At 70.7% G+C, this 15,779-nt stretch overlaps 4 protein-coding genes across 4 annotated transcripts in view; 2 read left to right on the top strand and 2 right to left on the bottom strand.

Annotated features, from left to right (window-relative positions):
* ZNRF1 (zinc and ring finger 1) overlaps window positions 1–7,394 on the top strand; it is a 32,557-nt gene extending 25,163 nt beyond the window's left edge. Inside the window, exons 2-5 of the mRNA XM_067302706.1 lie at window positions 3,925–4,020; window positions 4,995–5,100; window positions 5,349–5,439; window positions 6,108–7,394. Coding sequence (XP_067158807.1) covers window positions 3,925–4,020; window positions 4,995–5,100; window positions 5,349–5,406 — 260 coding nt within the window. The 3' untranslated portion in view covers window positions 5,407–5,439; window positions 6,108–7,394. The remainder of the gene's footprint in view (window positions 1–3,924; window positions 4,021–4,994; window positions 5,101–5,348; window positions 5,440–6,107) is intronic.
* LDHD (lactate dehydrogenase D) lies at window positions 7,368–10,652 on the bottom strand. Its single transcript, XM_067302705.1, has 11 exons — window positions 10,534–10,652; window positions 10,243–10,355; window positions 9,893–10,034; window positions 9,639–9,780; window positions 9,339–9,498; window positions 9,056–9,255; window positions 8,856–8,984; window positions 8,631–8,758; window positions 8,427–8,517; window positions 8,213–8,324; window positions 7,368–8,144 (listed from the first exon to the last, which is right to left on the bottom strand). The coding sequence occupies exons 1-11, from the start codon at window positions 10,594–10,596 to the stop codon at window positions 7,979–7,981; spliced, it is 1,446 nt and encodes a 481-aa protein (XP_067158806.1). The 5' UTR covers window positions 10,597–10,652; the 3' UTR covers window positions 7,368–7,978.
* A 130-nt stretch (window positions 10,653–10,782) lies between these two features.
* On the bottom strand, window positions 10,783–12,819 carry LOC136992855 (chymotrypsinogen 2-like). The gene is made up of 7 exons (XM_067302684.1): window positions 12,717–12,819; window positions 12,525–12,628; window positions 12,325–12,404; window positions 12,119–12,197; window positions 11,301–11,481; window positions 11,067–11,200; window positions 10,783–10,972 (listed from the first exon to the last, which is right to left on the bottom strand). Exons 1-7 carry the CDS (start codon window positions 12,790–12,792, stop codon window positions 10,811–10,813), a joined length of 816 nt encoding a protein of 271 aa, XP_067158785.1. The 5' UTR covers window positions 12,793–12,819; the 3' UTR covers window positions 10,783–10,810.
* Window positions 12,820–13,700: 881 nt separating this feature from the next.
* Window positions 13,701–15,718, top strand: LOC136992854 (chymotrypsinogen 2-like). The gene is made up of 7 exons (XM_067302683.1): window positions 13,701–13,794; window positions 13,883–13,986; window positions 14,107–14,186; window positions 14,314–14,392; window positions 15,030–15,210; window positions 15,311–15,444; window positions 15,529–15,718. The coding sequence occupies exons 1-7, from the start codon at window positions 13,719–13,721 to the stop codon at window positions 15,688–15,690; spliced, it is 816 nt and encodes a 271-aa protein (XP_067158784.1). The 5' UTR covers window positions 13,701–13,718; the 3' UTR covers window positions 15,691–15,718.
* The last annotated feature ends 61 nt before the right edge of the window (window positions 15,719–15,779 follow it).

Genomic DNA, 15,779 nt, shown 5'->3' with positions numbered 1-15,779 from the left:
CGGGGCTGTAAAGCAGGGTTGTGACCACGCGTAGATCTTCTTGTAGGTGGCACAGCACGGATGCAGCAGGCTGCGGGGAGCTGGGGCTGGGGCAGCGCGAACGCCGCCTGCTCCTTTTAGCCCCGGTGGGAGACGAGCTCTGTTTATCCAGCTCCTTCCCCTTTCTCGAAACGTCTCTGCCCTCCGGATCTGCTGGGGGGGGGGGGGGCCGGGGCCCCGCGTCACCCCACGCCTGCCCCTCGCGGGCTCTGACGCCCAGGGAGGTCGCTGAGATGGTTGGAGCTAACGAGGGTCTCCGAGACCCCCGACAGGCGGGTCTTGCGGCTGGGGCTGCTCCCCGGCAGCCGGCACAGGGCCGCGCTCCTTCCTCGACGCCTGGACCTGTCGGCTTTGCCCCAAGGAGCGAGGCTCCCTCCTTGCCGTGCCCGAGCCGTCTCCCGGGCCCCGCTTGCCCGTCCCCTACGACCCCTTCAGGTGCTGCCGGAGCCGGCAGATCTGGGGCAGCTGTTTAAAATAGCGCGTCGGCAGCACGGAAAAAGGGGGGGCCGGGGGCTTCGGAGTGCTGTTTCCCAACTGCCAGCTCCGGAGGAAAGGAGGTCTTAAAGGGCTGCGGGCCCTTTCCCGGCCTCGGCCCTCGCAGTCGGCCAGGGCTTTGCCGAGCGCTCAGCCGGCAGACCGGATGCGTCCCGCTTGGGGGATCGCGCGGGGGCTCGGCAGGGCGCGCGGCACCGGCGCGGGGTGCGAACGCTCGTCAGACGCTCGCTCCGGCTTGGCAGCGAGCCGCCGATCTGGAAAGCCTTTTGCAGCTTGAACCCGCGGGAGAGCGCGAAGCTTCCGGGTTGGATAAGGCGGCGCTGGCGCGGCGGCGGGGTTGGCGGGCACCAGGGCAACCCCCTCTTCCCCTCCTTTCTGTGATATAACATGTTCTCCTTGGCAGGCTCTGCGTTACGGGGGGGAAAATTACCGAACGGAGCTGCTGGGGGCTCTGCGCGTTCCTTGCTGCATCCGCCACGTTCTCGGCTACAACAGCTTTTCCGACGGGAGCCTTCTGCCGGGCTTGCCTCCGCTGAGGCTCTCGCCGGGCCCTTTCCAGCCCGCCCAGCCGCGTGCAAGGGACTTCGCCGTCGGAAACTGATCCCCGCTGCTTCCCCTGGGCCAGCGCGGCGGGGCCCAGCGCCCGTGGGGCGGCGCGGAGCCGCTGCGTTCGTGCGGGATCGGTTCAGCCGGGGACGGGCCGCGAGGGGCCGGGGAACGTGCCTCGCAAGGGGAGGCTAGTTCAGGCCTGCGAAAGGCAGGCTTGGAGGCGATCCGAGCTCTCTCTATAAATATACCAGGAGGGTAAGCACTTGGGAGGCAAAAAAAGCTATTTAAGCTAATGGGTACTGCTGACACAAGAAGAGACAGGTATAAATCGGTCGGGAGTAAATTTAGGCTGAAGATAAGACAGTTTGACCTCTGCCGTCCACGCGGCTTAGGGCTGGGCTCCCGGCTCTGCCCTTTCGGCTGGGGCTTGGCCACGGAGCGCCGATGCGGCAGGGAGCCCGGCCAGGCAGGGACGCGGGTGGCCGGACTGTGCCCCCCGCCCCAGCCCTGCTCCGCTGGGTCGCGGGGGCTTTCTGCGGCCGGGTGCTGGATCAGAGCTGCTCTGGTGTCAGGCTGCAGCCCAGCCGGATGCGGAGGGGCCGCCGCTTCTCCTGGGCTCGGGGTTATTTGCCACCAGTTGCCAGACTCGAGAGGCTCCGTGGCTTTGCAGCTCTCTTTAGCGTTGATTCCTCCTCTTCTTCCCTATCCGAAACCATTCGTGATGCTGGCCCTTGCTGTGCTTTCCTGGGAGATAACCACCCCCCAGAGGGGCAGGAGGGTTGGCGTCTCCATCCCAGGCTTCTTCATTTTGGAAATTGCAAAATAATCTGTATTTATCACCGTCACTAATGAGAGCGCGTGCAGGTGTCGAACAGTTATCCTGGCTGTTCGCACAGCAAAGGTCTGAACTCGCTCCTGTTAGAGCCGCGAGTACTTTCTCCCTTCCGCGAAGGCAGGGTGCCCTCGCCACGGCCGTTTGGTGGCAAACAAAAATCGGATTCATCCTTCGATAATTTGTGCGCATTGCTTTTCTCTTCTTTCCTGGACAGGCTTTGCATATCTATGAAGAAAGCCTTTAAGCGGCACTGCAGTCAAACCTGATCTGCTTTTAGAAGGCAGGTCCTTAGATTACCCTCTGCCTCTCTGCAGACAGGGAATTTCTAGATATTCTGGTGCAAATCCGTGGCGGCGGCGGTGGCCTGCGCGCGTTCGCCTGCGAGTTGGGCTGCGCTGAGCTCGTCCGCGCGCTGCACTCGGACCGGCTCGCTCGGCGGGGGCGGCGAGCCAACCGTGCCACCGGCAGGGGCGAGGGGAGGCCGGGTGAGGCGGGTCAGGGCCACTAAGGGCGATGAGCGACCCCAGCACTGTCCTGACCGCAGGGTCCCTTCGCGGCAGGGCGGCAGCGATCTCTGCGCGAGTCCTTTGCAATTCGGCTGTTTTATCGGCGATGGGCTGGGCTTAGCCGGGGGCAAAGGGCTGCAGTCAGCACCTGGGTGCCTCCTCCACGGCGTCACGTGCGGACGTGCTGGCCCTGCTGTGCAGGTGCCGTGCCCTGCTTGCGAGCCTAAAACTGCCGCCAGAAGTGGAAAAAACTTGGGATAAAGCAAAAGGCGAGAAGGGCCCATCGTGGGCTTGAAAGCAGGCTGCTGGGCCGGTGCTGCGGAGAGCTGCGGTTCCCCGCGCAGAATAGGCTCCTTCTCCTCCTCTCAGCGTTTCTGACTCGGCCGCTGAGAGCCTGGGCTGTCCCGAGCGCGTCTGCCGTTGCTCACAGCAGCGTGCGCGCAGGGAGCCCCCCGTCCTTGGCAGTGTGTTTTGCAACCCCCTTCCAAGTTATCTTGCTTGCAAAATTCCTTGAACTTGATTGAATTTGGACTTTGTCCCCGTTGCTTGAAAACTAGTTGAAGGGCCATAAATGGGGTACGGATGTGTGCTAATGGGATGCCGGAGAGCCGAGCTGGATCCCCTAGTTAGGAAGTGCCTCCGGTTGTCTGGAAGGAGGCAAAAGCATCAGGATAATGCAGTTCCCAGATGGCTCTTAATTGCTCTGGGTTGCGATCAGAGAAATGAGACAAAGAGCTCAAGTGAGATTAGTGAGAGGGCCAGAGGGTGATGGGATCAGCCTGGTGGCAGCGCTGCGGCGGCCGGCGGGCTGCGAGAGTGGGGGGCGAAGGGGAGGGCGAATGCGGAGCGGCGGCGGGGGCCCGGAGCCAGGCAGAGGGTCAGGCTGAGCCCGGGGGCCGGAGCCGGGCAGCGTTGGCCGCGGGGTTTGGGAGAGGGCTCGGAGCAGAGCGGGAGCGATCGGCTCGGGGGTGATGTGGGACGGCTGCGACCACCTCCCGGGGCGGTGGCATGGGACAGAGCTGGCGATGGCCGCAGAGGTGGCTGCTGTCCTCAGCAGGGGGACATGCCCCTGGGCTCCCGGACGGGCTCGCTGTGCCTGGGTGCTGCGCGCCGCGGCTGCTGCTCGCCCTTTAAGGCTCAGGAGCAGCTGATGGCCACGTGTGCGCTGCCTTGGCACGCTCCCCGTGCCCTCTGCGAGCTGGGCACGGGGACGACCGGCGTGCCGGGTCGGGTGGCTGTCCCCCGCGCCGGCGCTGCTGGCGGCCGCGCGCCCAGCACGAGCATGCGCCCGCCGTGCCGGCCGCCGGCGGGTGCTGCGTGGGGTGCGGGTCACCATGCAGGCGGCAGGTGAGGGGGCTGCCCGCTGCGGGGTCCCGCGTGCGGGGAGGGCACAGGCCGGGTGCCCGGCGCTTGGCTCGCTGGCTCCCCGGGCGCGGGCAAGCTGGAGACGGGCTCTTCTCCTCCGCTCGCTAATGGCTCTTCTCTCTGCTCTCCCTCCAGGTTTCAAGTGCCCCATTTGCTCCAAATCCGTGGCTTCTGACGAGATGGAAATGCACTTTATCATGTGTCTGAGCAAACCTCGCCTCTCCTACAACGGTAAGGGCCCGCGGCCAGGCTGCGCGGGGGACGCAGCGTCCTGCTGGGTTGGGGCGGCTCCGAGCAGGCTAGAGAGAGACGCTCGCTGCAGGCGGCTCGGACAGACGGTGCGGCTCAGCGAGCTGCTGGCGTGCCAAGAGGGCTGTGCTCCAGCTGACCGGCGCAGCTCGCTGGTCCCTGCGCCGCTCTCCTCCTCCCGGGCCTCGCCTCGCCCCTCGCTTTTGCTTTGGGACACGGGGAGCCCTGCCCCCTCCCCGTGTTGCTCGCCACGGCGTGCCGGGCCGGAGGGAGCCATCCTGGCCAGGTGTCCTGCCTGGTGAGGGCAGGGGACGTGTGTCCTCCAAGGCTGACGCTCCAAAGGGTCGCTTGCCTTCCTCCTGGGGGTAATTTAAACCCTGCCTGGCTGGCAGTGAGGTCTCGTGGGCTGAGCACGGGGTCTGCAGGCTCTGGGGCTCAGTTGCTCTGGATCTCCCGTCCTCTCCCCTGGCTGCTCAGGGAGGGGTGACCCTCACGCCCTCCTTGGTGACGCTTTCTTGGAAACCAGGGATAGGGATTGTGTTTGCTGCCTCTTATCCGCTGGGCCGGAGCTTGGCACGTCCGCAGAGCACAACCTGCTTCTTCTGGTGGGGGACCAGCAAGGCCCGGCTCCAGGGGAAACCCAGGAGAGCTGGACCTTGGCACCCCTCGGCTCCTTTCACGTTGTCCTCCTCGACATCCCCTCCTGGGTGCTGCAGCCGCCCCAGCCCCATCTCGGCTCCGTGTCTGCACCTGGGCCTCCCGCCAGCGAGTGCTTAGCGCTGCCGCCGCTCGGCTGCTCATTTCCAGCTGCTCTGCCTCCGCGGACGTGGCCGCGGCCTCCCCTCCATCAGGGCTGTGCCTGGGGCACCTCTCCTCCCTGCTTCCCAGCTCCGCGCGGGCCGCCGGAAGGGCGACGCCGTGGCACAGCGCCGCTCACTGCTCCCCTCTCCTCCCAGATGACGTGCTGACCAAGGACGCTGGCGAGTGCGTGATCTGCTTGGAGGAGCTGCTGCAGGGGGATACGATAGCCAGGCTGCCCTGCCTCTGCATTTATCACAAAAGGTACCGCGCGGGCGCCGAGGCGGCATGCCTGCTTCAGCTCTGTCCGGGAGACAGCGGGGTGATGGGACGCAGCACAGGGCCCACGCTGGGGGGAAGGGGACAGCAACCAGGCAGGTGGCACATGCCACTGCCTGCTTCTCCCTGGCGGTGGAGCACCAAGTGGCCTGTCCAAGCAGATGGAGGGGATGTGATGTGAGGGGGGGCAGGCGCTGTGCGGTACGGCGTGTGACGCTCTCTCCTCTCGCCAGCTGTATAGATTCATGGTTTGAAGTGAACAGATCTTGCCCAGAGCATCCTTCTGATTGACCCACTGGGCGTGCTTGCTGACTTCTCTCTAAGGTGAGCCGGGCTGCGGAGGCGGCGTGCCCAGCGCCGCCTCGGCCTCGTGCCGGGGATGGGGAAAGCGGCTGTTTTCGGGGTGAGCCCGTTTTGTTTGGCTGCTCTGGTCTGCAGGGCTTTCTCTTCTACGGCGTTAGCTCTGGGCCTTCGGTGGGGCTTTTGTAGCGACGCTAACCCCCAAGAGGTTTCGTGGAAGGACCTGTGCTCTCCTGGTGCAGGCAGGAGGGTAGATCGTCTCAGCTCCTTTCTCAAGCATGCTCCAAAGCGCGTTGGCCGCTGGAGGGGAGCAGATGCGTCTGAAGCAGGCAGCGAAGTGCAGGCTACGGGCCGAGAGCTGGACGGGCAGGAAACCCCTTTGCTGGGGGCCAGGAGGGGTCCGGGCAGAAGGGCAGGTGGTGGGGAGGCGGCAGGACTCGCGTTGCTCTGACGCGAACCCGGCCGCAGCAAAGCGAGCGGGAGCCCCGGCTGCATCCGCCTTCGTGCCCCGCCGGCACGTGCTGGTTTTGAAGCGCGGCGTTGTGCCAGCCGAGACAGAGCTCGATGAACGACTGCTTCTCTCCGATCTCCCGGCTGGCACGGGGTGGGATGGGGCGGCTGTCGCTCCTGCGTCCGCGGCGCAGGCCGTGCTGTGCCGGCGCTCACACGGGACCATCTCTCTGTCTTTGCAGGGCACCTTGCTATACCTGCTGTACCTCCTCTCCCTGTCCCACCCGCCCCGTCTGGAGTTTTGGGCTGACTTTAAATTCCTCAAGAAGAAAAAAAAATAAAAATAAACCCAGAAACTTGAATCCACTTGGGACAACGGCGAATTTTTTTATTTTATTTTATTATTTTTATTTGTTTTTTTAATTTAAAGGATAAAAAAAAATAACATCCAGGAGAGACAGTGTCAGAAAAGCAGAGCGACCTGCTCTCGCCTCTGCACCTGCCGGCATGGGGAGAGACCTGCCCACCAGGGAGGCCGTGGGAACGCTCTTGCCGCCCTCGGCCGAAACCCTGCCATGATGTTTGGCTTTTCTTCCCGAAACGAACGGAAAAGCTGCCAGGGGACAGCCGGCCAAACGGAGCACGCGGTATTTCTCGCTGGCACCCTCATCTCCCACCTGGACTCGCCTGGCGCCCTGGGGGCTCTGCTCGGTTTTTTTGCACTGACTAACGGGAATTTTCTCCTCTGTCCCGTCTCCCTTTTGGAGATCACCAACCCGGACCTGGCAGTGTGAGACAGGGACTCTGCCCCACGCCGGGAGCGGGGCCACTGCTCTTCCCCTGCAGAGGCGCTGGGGGTCTGTCTTTCAAGTGTTTACAACAACAACAAAAAAAAGAGAAAACCAACAAAAAAAAAAAAAAAAAGAAGCTTCGTGTTGACTGGCGTGTTCTTCGATTTGAGCTTCCCTGCCCCGGTGATGTTTACAGACTGGTCACTCTTTAACTCAGCTATAACCACTCAGAGACTGAACAGCCGCAGCATCCCCGCCGCCCCCGTCCCGTCGCCGTCGGACTCCTGTTGCCAAAAACACCCCCCCTTTTCTTTCCGTCGCCTTTTGAGGTGAAAGCTTGGAGGAAGGGGATGGGGGAAGGTCTCCCGCCAGCCCCGTGATTGCGAGCGTCTCGTCCCGATGCCGTCGGCCTCTTATCCGGCCCACGAGGGTTGCTTTGACGTGTCCCCCCCTTCCGGGAGATGCTCAAGCCGAGTCATTTTATTGCTGTGCCCCCCCTGCCCGTCCCTGTCCCCTCCCGGCGCGGCGGGCATGTTTTCATTGGTGAGACCTCCCCCGCCGGTGGCCGTGCCCCTGCGGGAAACGTTTCTGTATTTATATACGAAAAAAATCCCGGAAACCGGAAAAAAAAAAAACACAACACAAGAGTTCAGAGCTTGGGGGGAGCTTCCTTCATTAGTCAAGGTGTTTTGATATGGTATTAAAACAATGTTCAATAAAATATTCACTGTTATTTTATTTCACTGGCTTTATTGGTGAAGCAGGCGATGCCTGCCGGGGTGCGGGGCCTGACCCTGTGCTGCTGCTCAGGGTGCTGAGTGCGCGCGGCTGATGGTTAAACCTGGGCGCGCGGGGCTACGGCACCTTTCCCTCGCCGCCCGTCTTGCTGCCGCGCGATGCCGTCACCCTCCCGCTGCCCTCGGCACCGCTCGGCTCCCGGGGGGGTGGGGGGGCGGCAAAGGGGCTGCACCCGCCGGCCCCGGTACGCAGGGCGGCGCGGGGACCGGCAGCGCCTGGCGCGGTGGCACACGGCCCCCCGCGGCGCCTGGCACGGCCGAGGCGGCTCCAGCTGCGCGGCGCCGAGCGAGCGGCGGTGCCGGGGCCGGAGGTGCGGGGCGAGAGACCCCGTGCGGCGCCTGAATGTGACGACCAAGGGCCACGGCGATGAGGCACGCATGGTTTATTGGAGGGTTGCAGGGTCCGTGACCCATCGGACTGCAGCAGTGGGGGGGCGCCGGGGGGGCCGGCAGGGCCGTGACCGCACCGCCCGGCAGGAGCAGGACGGGGCCGATTCCCCGGGGCAGGTGGGTGCCCGGGCACGGTCACAGCACCTTGCCGGGGTTCATGAGGTTCTTGGGGTCCAGCGCAGCCTTGATGTGGCGCATGGTGGCCAGGCCCTCGTCGCCCACCTCCTCGCGCAGCAGCGCCCGCTTGCCCAGCCCCACGCCGTGCTCCCCGGTGCAGGTGCCGTCCATGGCCAGCGCCCGCCTGCGGGACGGTGGCGTCAGGAGGGGGCTGCTGGTGTCCTGGCGCAGCCCCACGCTGCTCACACCCACCTGCCCAGGCGGTCGGTGAAGTCCTTGACGCGCCGGGTCTCATCCGGGTCCTCAGGGTCAAAGACGAGGATGCAGTGGAAGTTCCCGTCGCCCACGTGTCCCACCAGGGGCCCTATGGGGACACGGGCACCGTGCAGGGCTCGGGGGCAGCTGGCTGTGGCCCCCGGGCCAGGGCACAGCAAGGCTCGGGGGCAGACGGGTGGCCCCGGCTTACCGGTGAGGCCGGACTCCTCCAGGTCCCTCTTGGTCTCCACCACGATGTCGGGGAGGCGGGAGATGGGCACGCAGACGTCCGTGGAGTAGCCCTGGGCAGGGGCGCAGCGCTTGGCGTGGGTCGGCCGCTGCCGCAGCGGCGCTGGGCGCCCCCGGCACGGGGCCCGCAGAGGTGGCCGTGCCGGCGCCGCGGGGCCCCGCTCACCTTGCAGCCGGGCCGCAGGGCCAGGGCGGCGTACCAGGCGGCGTGGCGAGCGGCCCAGAGGCGGCTGCGCTCCTCCGGCTCCTGCGCCCAGGCGAAGCCGGAGCCGCCGTGCAGCTGCGCGAGCTCCTCTGCGGCGGGGACGGATGGGGGAGCCCGGCGTCGGGGCCTGGCTGCGGGCGCCAGGGCCGGCGTCCGCCCCCATCCCGCCGGCGCCCCCGGCCCTACCTGTCTGCCGGACCTGCTCGGCCAGGCTGTGCCGGGAGCCGTGGAGCTCCAGGAAGAGCGTGGCCGCCGCCGGCAGCCCCAGCCCGCTGTAGCGGCTGCAGGCGTCCGCCATCACCTCATCCAGGAACTCTGGGGCGAGAGCGGTGGCCGTGAGCTGGGGCCCGTCTGCCCACCCTGCCCCGGCCCCCGCGGCCACCCACCGATGCGGGCCACGGGCACGGCGGCCTGCAGCACGTTCACGGTGCAGTCCACGGCCGCCCGGACGCTGGGGAAGGCGCTCACGGCCGCCACCACGGCCTCGGGGACGGGGTGCAGGCGCAGCGTGGCCCGCGTCAGGAAGCCCAGCGTGCCCTCGGAGCCCACGAAGAGCGACGTCAGGTCGTAGCCGGCCGCGCTCTTCCTGCCGCGGGGGCCGGGCGTGAGTGAGGGCAGCTGCCCCGGCCCCCTGCCCGGCCCCAGCCCCAGCTCCGGCCCCGCGGGTACCTGAAGTGGCGCCCGGGGCCGGCGGTGTGGAGCAGGCGCCCGTCCGGCAGCACCACGCGCAGGTTGAGCACGTTGGCCTTCATGGTGCCGTAGCGCACGGCGTTGGTGCCCGAGGCGCCCGTGGCCGCCATGCCGCACAGCGACGCGTCCGCCCCAGGGTCTGCGGAGGCAACGCTGCGGTGGCCACGAGCCCCAGGGCCACCCAGCCTGTGCCCCCAGCACCCCCAGCCCCACAGCTTCCCCAGAGCCCCCAGACCCCCCCCCCGCTGCGCCCCCGATGCCCCGGCGCCCGCGTGGTACCGACGGGGAACCAGAGCCCGCTGGCGCGCAGGTAGCTGTTGAGGGCCTTGCGCGTCACGCCGGGCTCCACCGCCACCGTGAAGTCCTCGACGCGCAGCTCCGAGATGCGGTCCATGCGGCTCAGGTCGAAGCACACGCCGCCCTGGCGCACACGGCACACGGCCGGCTCAGCAGGGCCCGCGGCACGGCATGGCACGGCACAGCACGGCCCGTGCGGCCCCCCCCCCGCGGCCCTCAAGCCGCCGGCCCCGTACCTGCACGGCGTTGACGCCGCCCTCGAGGCCGGTGCCCGTGCCGAAGGGCACCATGGGCACGTCGCAGCGGTAGCAGAGAGCCGCCAGCTCCTGCACCTGCGCCACGTCCTGGGGCCACACCACGGCGTCCGGGGGGGCACAGCTGCGGTGACACAGCGGGCACAGCTGCCCCCGCCTGCCGGGCACCGCTGCCGGGGCCGGGCCTGGGGGGATCCCGGCTCCCAGCCCAGCGCTGCCGCACCGGGGATGCCCCCGCGAGGGGCCACGCGTGGGGGAGCCGGGCCGGGCCGGGCCGGGCAAGGGGCCGCGCGTGGGGGAGGCCCTTTGCCTTCCGCGGCCCCGGCACCGACCTGTGCATGGACTCGTCGCGGCCGTGCTGCTCCCGCACCGCCGCGGCCGTGGAGACGTTGGGCGCCCCGGCCACGGCCGTCAGGGCCTCCACGAAGTCCGGGGGCAGCGGGCGCTGCGGGGCGGGCGCCGGCCGGGTCACGGCGGGTGCGGGCGGGCACCGGCTGCCGGCTGCGGCCCCGCCGCCCCCGGGGCCTCCGCGCCCGCCGCGACGGTGCTGCGCAGCCCCGGCCCCGGCCCCGAGCCCCCCCCCCGGCCGAGCCCCCCCCCCCCCCCGGCCGAGCCCGGCCCACCTTGGCGCAGCAGCCCCGGCGCCCGACGGCCGCCGCCAGCCCCAGCAGCCGCCGCAGGGCCATGGCGGGGACGCGCAGCGCCGCCACACCGACACCGAGCCCGACGCCGAGCGGCGGCGCCCGCGGCCCGGCCCCCCCGGCCCCGCCGCCGCCTTAAGGTGGCTCCGGCTGCGGCCCCGCCGCCCGCCCCCCCCCCCGGGCCCCCCCCCCGGCCCCCCGGTGCCCCGGCGCGAGGAAGCGGAGGCGCCGGGCGGGCAGCAGCGCTTTATTGCCGGCCTCAGTTGGCCGCCAGGATGGAGTCGATCCAGGCGCGCAGCTCGGTGACGCGCGCGTAGACGCCGGGCACGGAGGGCGAGCAGTTGCTGCTGCCCCACGACACGATGCCCACGAGGGTCCAGACGCCGTCCTTCTGGCACACCAGCGGGCCGCCGGAGTCGCCCTGCGGGGAGCCGGGTGAGCCGGGCGCCCCGCGCCGCCCCGCGCCGCCCCGCGCCGCCCCGCACCGCCCCGCACCCCCTGCGCCGGGCACCTACCATGCAGGAGGAGGCGCCGTCGGCGCCCGCGCACACCATCACGTCGGCGATGCGGTAGCCCCAGTACTCCTTGCACTGCGCGTTGGTGAGCAGCGGCAGGGCCGCCTGCTGCAGCACCGCCGGCGTCTGGGAGGCTGCGAGGAGAGCGGCGCGGTGGCGTCAGCGCCCGCCGCCGCCGGGCCCCGCCGAGCGCCGGGGTCGGGGTCGGGACGGGGGGCCGCGGGGGGCCGTTACCCTGGGGGTCGGTGAGGCCCCAGCCCGTGGTGACGCACATCAGGCCCCCGGGGAAGTCGTCGGCAGCCTCGGGCAGGCACACGGGCGCCACGCGGGTCGTCAGCCGCGCCGGCGTGGCCAGTTTGAGCAGCGTGATGTCGTTGCGGATCGTCAGCATGTTGAACTTGGGGTTCTTGAAGACCTGGGGCAGGCGGGCACCGCTCCCAGCACCCGGCTGCGACCCCTGCGGCGCAGCACAGCCCCCGCCCGGGGCAGCCGGGGGCGGCGGTGGCCAGGGCCCCCGGGGACGGAGGGCACCCGGGGCCAGCGCCCGTGACCTGGGGCACACGGGCCGGGGGCAGACCTGGTCCCGGGGCTGAGAGGCGCCAGGAACGTGCCAGCAACCAAGGACACCCCGGGGACCGATGGCGACTGACAGGGACGGACCCCAATGCTCAGGACTGACGGGGACCCGGGGGACCGGATCTCCCTGCCACCAGCACTGACACAGAGCAGGGACCCTTCGGGCTTCTGGTGACCCCGGGAGCAGACCCCCCCCCGGGGCTTCTAGGGACCATGGACACCCCAGGGACACCCCAGGGACTCACGGGGACTTGCAGGGACACTGGTGGCCGGACCCCAACCCCCGGGCTGACGGGGCCCCAGCGAGCAGCCCCCAAGCCCAGCGACTGAGGGTGCCAGGGACACAGCAGCGAGCAGAGCCCAAAGCTGGGGCGCGACGGGGACGGCGAGGAGCAGCTCTCCCACCGTGGGGCGGGAGCCGAGGCCCGGCCTCAGCCCCGACGGGGGACCCGGCGCGCCCCGGCGCTCGGCGGTACCTTCTCGATGGCCATCACCTGCACGTCCTCGGAGGGCGAGGCCTGGTTGTACTCGCCCAGCACCACGGTGTCGGTGGTCCTGGGCACGGGGCAGGCGCTGAGCAAGGCTGCGGGCCACCCTGCGCTGCGCTGCCCTGCGCGGGGCCCCGGCGCAGCCCCACGGCTCTGCCCACCGCCGCCGCTGCCGTGCTGCCGCCGCCGCCTACCTGACACCACAGTGGGCTGCGGTGACCACCCAGTTCTCGCTGATCAGCGACCCGCCGCAGAAGTGGAAGCCGTTGTTGCGCTGGCGGGGGAGAGGCGCGCTGAGCGGCCGGGCCCGGCGGATGCCTGGTGGATGCCCAGTGGCCCCGGCCCCGCTCCCGGCCCCCCAGCCCCACTCCCGGCCCCGGCGCGGGGCGCTCACCTGCAGGGAGACCTGCCAGGGCCAGGAGCCGGGCACCGCCGGCTCCCCGTTGACGATGCGGGTGTAGCCGTGGATGATGGGCGCGATGGCGGGCACGCCGCAGCCTGCGGAGGGGCAGAGGCAGCCGTGGGCCGGGGGCTGCGGCCGTGGCGGCCCCGCGCCCCCCCGCTCGCCGCCGCCCGCCCCACGCACCCGCCTTGGGCAGGGAGTCGGCGGCGCGGGCAGAGCCCGCCAGCGCCAGGCAGCCCAGCAGCCACAGCAGAGCCATCGCGTCTCTCGCAGGAGCCGGCGCGGCCCGGGGCTCGCTGCCCCTTTATCCGCGGGTGCTGGGAACGGCCCCGGCGCCGGCCTTGCGCGCCCCGGCCTTGGGAGATAAGCGCGGCACCTGCCCCGCCGCGGCCCAGCTCCTGGAAAGGGCCTGGGACTGCAGCACCTGGCGCTGGGCGACCGATGCCCCTGCCAGGGGCTGCGGGAGGGGGCGGCGGGCTCTAAGTCCCGGCTGCTTTGTGCCGCTCCGCTCCCGCGTGTGGAGCAGGCAGTTTGGCAACAGGAGGTGTCCAGGTGTCCAGGTTCACCTCCTGGCATGGCCGCAGGGATGCCCAGGTTCCCCGGCGCATGCTGCTCCCAGACAGCTGTCCCGCGGCCCCTGGCGCTGCCCCCACCGCCAGCCCAGCCCAAGCAGCTCACGCCGCAGCCCCTCCGTGGGCACCGCCTGCGTGGCCAAAGCGGGGCTTGGCTCCCCTTCTCCTGCCAGGCACCCTGGGGCCATCCTCAGCCCCCCCCGCGGGGTCGGTGGCCCGGGGCACGGGGTGCCCCACTCCCTCTGCCGCCCCTTCTCCCTCCCCACCGCTGCCCGCCCCAGCCCCGGCGCTTTGCCCCAGCCCTGCGGTGCACCGCCACCCTCCCTTGCAGCGGGGCTGAGCCGCGGCTGCGCTGGGGGCGCGGGGCAGCCCCTGTCCCGGGGCTGGGGCAGCGCGGGGCCGTGCCAGGCCGGGGGCCCAGGCCACAGGGGCACCCCGGGGTTGGGCGGCAGGGGCACCCTCGTGCCAGCCCTGGCACAGCGCCACGGCGGGGCAGGTGCCGCGCTTATCTCCCAAGGCCGGGGCGCGCAAGGCCGGCGCCGGGGCCGTTCCCAGCGCCCGCGGATAAAGGGGCGGTGAGCCCCAGGCCGCGCCGGCTCCTGCGAGAGACGCGATGGCTCTGCTGTGGCTGCTGGGCTGCCTGGCGCTGGCGGGCTCTGCCCGCGCCGCCGACTCCCTGCCCAAGGCGGGTGCGTGGGGCGGGCGGCGGCGAGCGGGGGGGCGCGGGGCCGCCACGGCCGCAGCCCCCGGCCCACGGCTGCCTCTGCCCCTCCGCAGGCTGCGGCGTGCCCGCCATCGCGCCCATCATCCACGGCTACACCCGCATCGTCAACGGGGAGCCGGCGGTGCCCGGCTCCTGGCCCTGGCAGGTCTCCCTGCAGGTGAGCGCCCCGCGCCGGGGCCGGGAGTGGGGCTGGGGGGCCGGGAGCGGGGCTGGGGCCACTGGGCATCCACCGGGCATCCGCCGGGCCCGGCCGCTCAGCGCGCCTCTCCCCCGCCAGCGCAACAATGGCTTCCACTTCTGCGGCGGGTCGCTGATCAGCGAGAACTGGGTGGTCACCGCGGCCCACTGCGGCGTCAGGTAGGCGGCGGTGGCACGGTGGCAGCGGCGGCAGTGGGCAGAGCCGTGGGGCTGCGCTGGGGCCCCGCGCAGGGCAGCGCAGCGCAGGGTGGCCCGCAGCCTTGCTCAGCGCCTGCCCCGTGCCCAGGACCACCGACACCGTGGTGCTGGGCGAGTACAACCAGGCCTCGCCCTCCGAGGACGTGCAGGTGATGGCCATCGAGAAGGTACCGCCGAGCGCCGGGGCGCGCCGGGTCCCCCGTCGGGGCTGAGGCCGGGCCTCGGCTCCTGCCCCGCGGTGGGAGAGCTGCTCCTCGCCGTCCCCGTCGCGCCCCGGCTTTGGGCTCTGCTCGCTGCTGTGTCCCTGGCACCCTCAGTCGCTGGGCTTGGGGGCTGCTTGCTGGGGCCCCGTCAGCCCGGGGGTTGGGGTCTGGCCACCAGTGTCCCCGCGAGTCCCCGTGAGTCCCTGGGGTGTCCCTGGGGTGTCCATGGTCCCTAGAAGCCCCGGGGGGAGGTCTGCTCCTGGGGTCACCAGAAGCCCGAAGGGTCCCTGCTCTGTGTCAGTGCTGGTGGCAGGGAGATCCGGTCCCCCGGGTCCCCGTCAGTCCTGAGCGTTGGGGTCCGTCCCTGTCAGTCGCCATCGGTCCCCGGGGTGTCCTTGGTTGCTGGCACGTTCCTGGCGCCTCTCAGCCCCGGGACCAGGTCTGCCCCTGGCCCGTGTGCCCCAGGTCACGGGCGCTGGCCCCGGGTGCCCTCCGTCCCCGGGGGCCCTGGCCACCGCCGCCCCCGGCTGCCCCGGGCGGGGGCCGCGCCGCGCCGCGGGGGTCGCAGCCGGGTGCTGGGAGCGGTGCCCGCCTGCCCCAGGTCTTCAAGAACCCCAAGTTCAACATGCTGACGATCCGCAACGACATCACGCTGCTCAAACTGGCCACGCCGGCGCGGCTGACGACCCGCGTGGCGCCCGTGTGCCTGCCCGAGGCCGCCGACGACTTCCCCGGGGGCCTGATGTGCGTCACCACGGGCTGGGGCCTCACCGACCCCCAGGGTAACGGCCCCCCGCGGCCCCCCGTCCCGACCCCGACCCCGGCGCTCGGCGGGGCCCGGCGGCGGCGGGCGCTGACGCCACCGCGCCGCTCTCCTCGCAGCCTCCCAGACGCCGGCGGTGCTGCAGCAGGCGGCCCTGCCGCTGCTCACCAACGCGCAGTGCAAGGAGTACTGGGGCTACCGCATCGCCGACGTGATGGTGTGCGCGGGCGCCGACGGCGCCTCCTCCTGCATGGTAGGTGCCCGGCGCAGGGGGTGCGGGGCGGTGCGGGGCGGCGCGGGGCGGCGCGGGGCGCCCGGCTCACCCGGCTCCCCGCAGGGCGACTCCGGCGGCCCGCTGGTGTGCCAGAAGGACGGCGTCTGGACCCTCGTGGGCATCGTGTCGTGGGGCAGCAGCAACTGCTCGCCCTCCGTGCCCGGCGTCTACGCGCGCGTCACCGAGCTGCGCGCCTGGATCGACTCCATCCTGGCGGCCAACTGAGGCCGGCAATAAAGCGCTGCTGCCCGCCCGGCGCCTCCGCTTCCTCGCGCCGGGGCACCGGGGGGCCGGGGGGGGGGCGGGCGGCGGGG

Source organism: Apteryx mantelli, chromosome 10, assembly GCF_036417845.1.
Source record: "Apteryx mantelli isolate bAptMan1 chromosome 10, bAptMan1.hap1, whole genome shotgun sequence".
Lineage (NCBI taxonomy): Eukaryota > Metazoa > Chordata > Aves > Apterygiformes > Apterygidae > Apteryx > Apteryx mantelli.
This window is presented reverse-complemented; position numbering and strand designations above follow the sequence as displayed.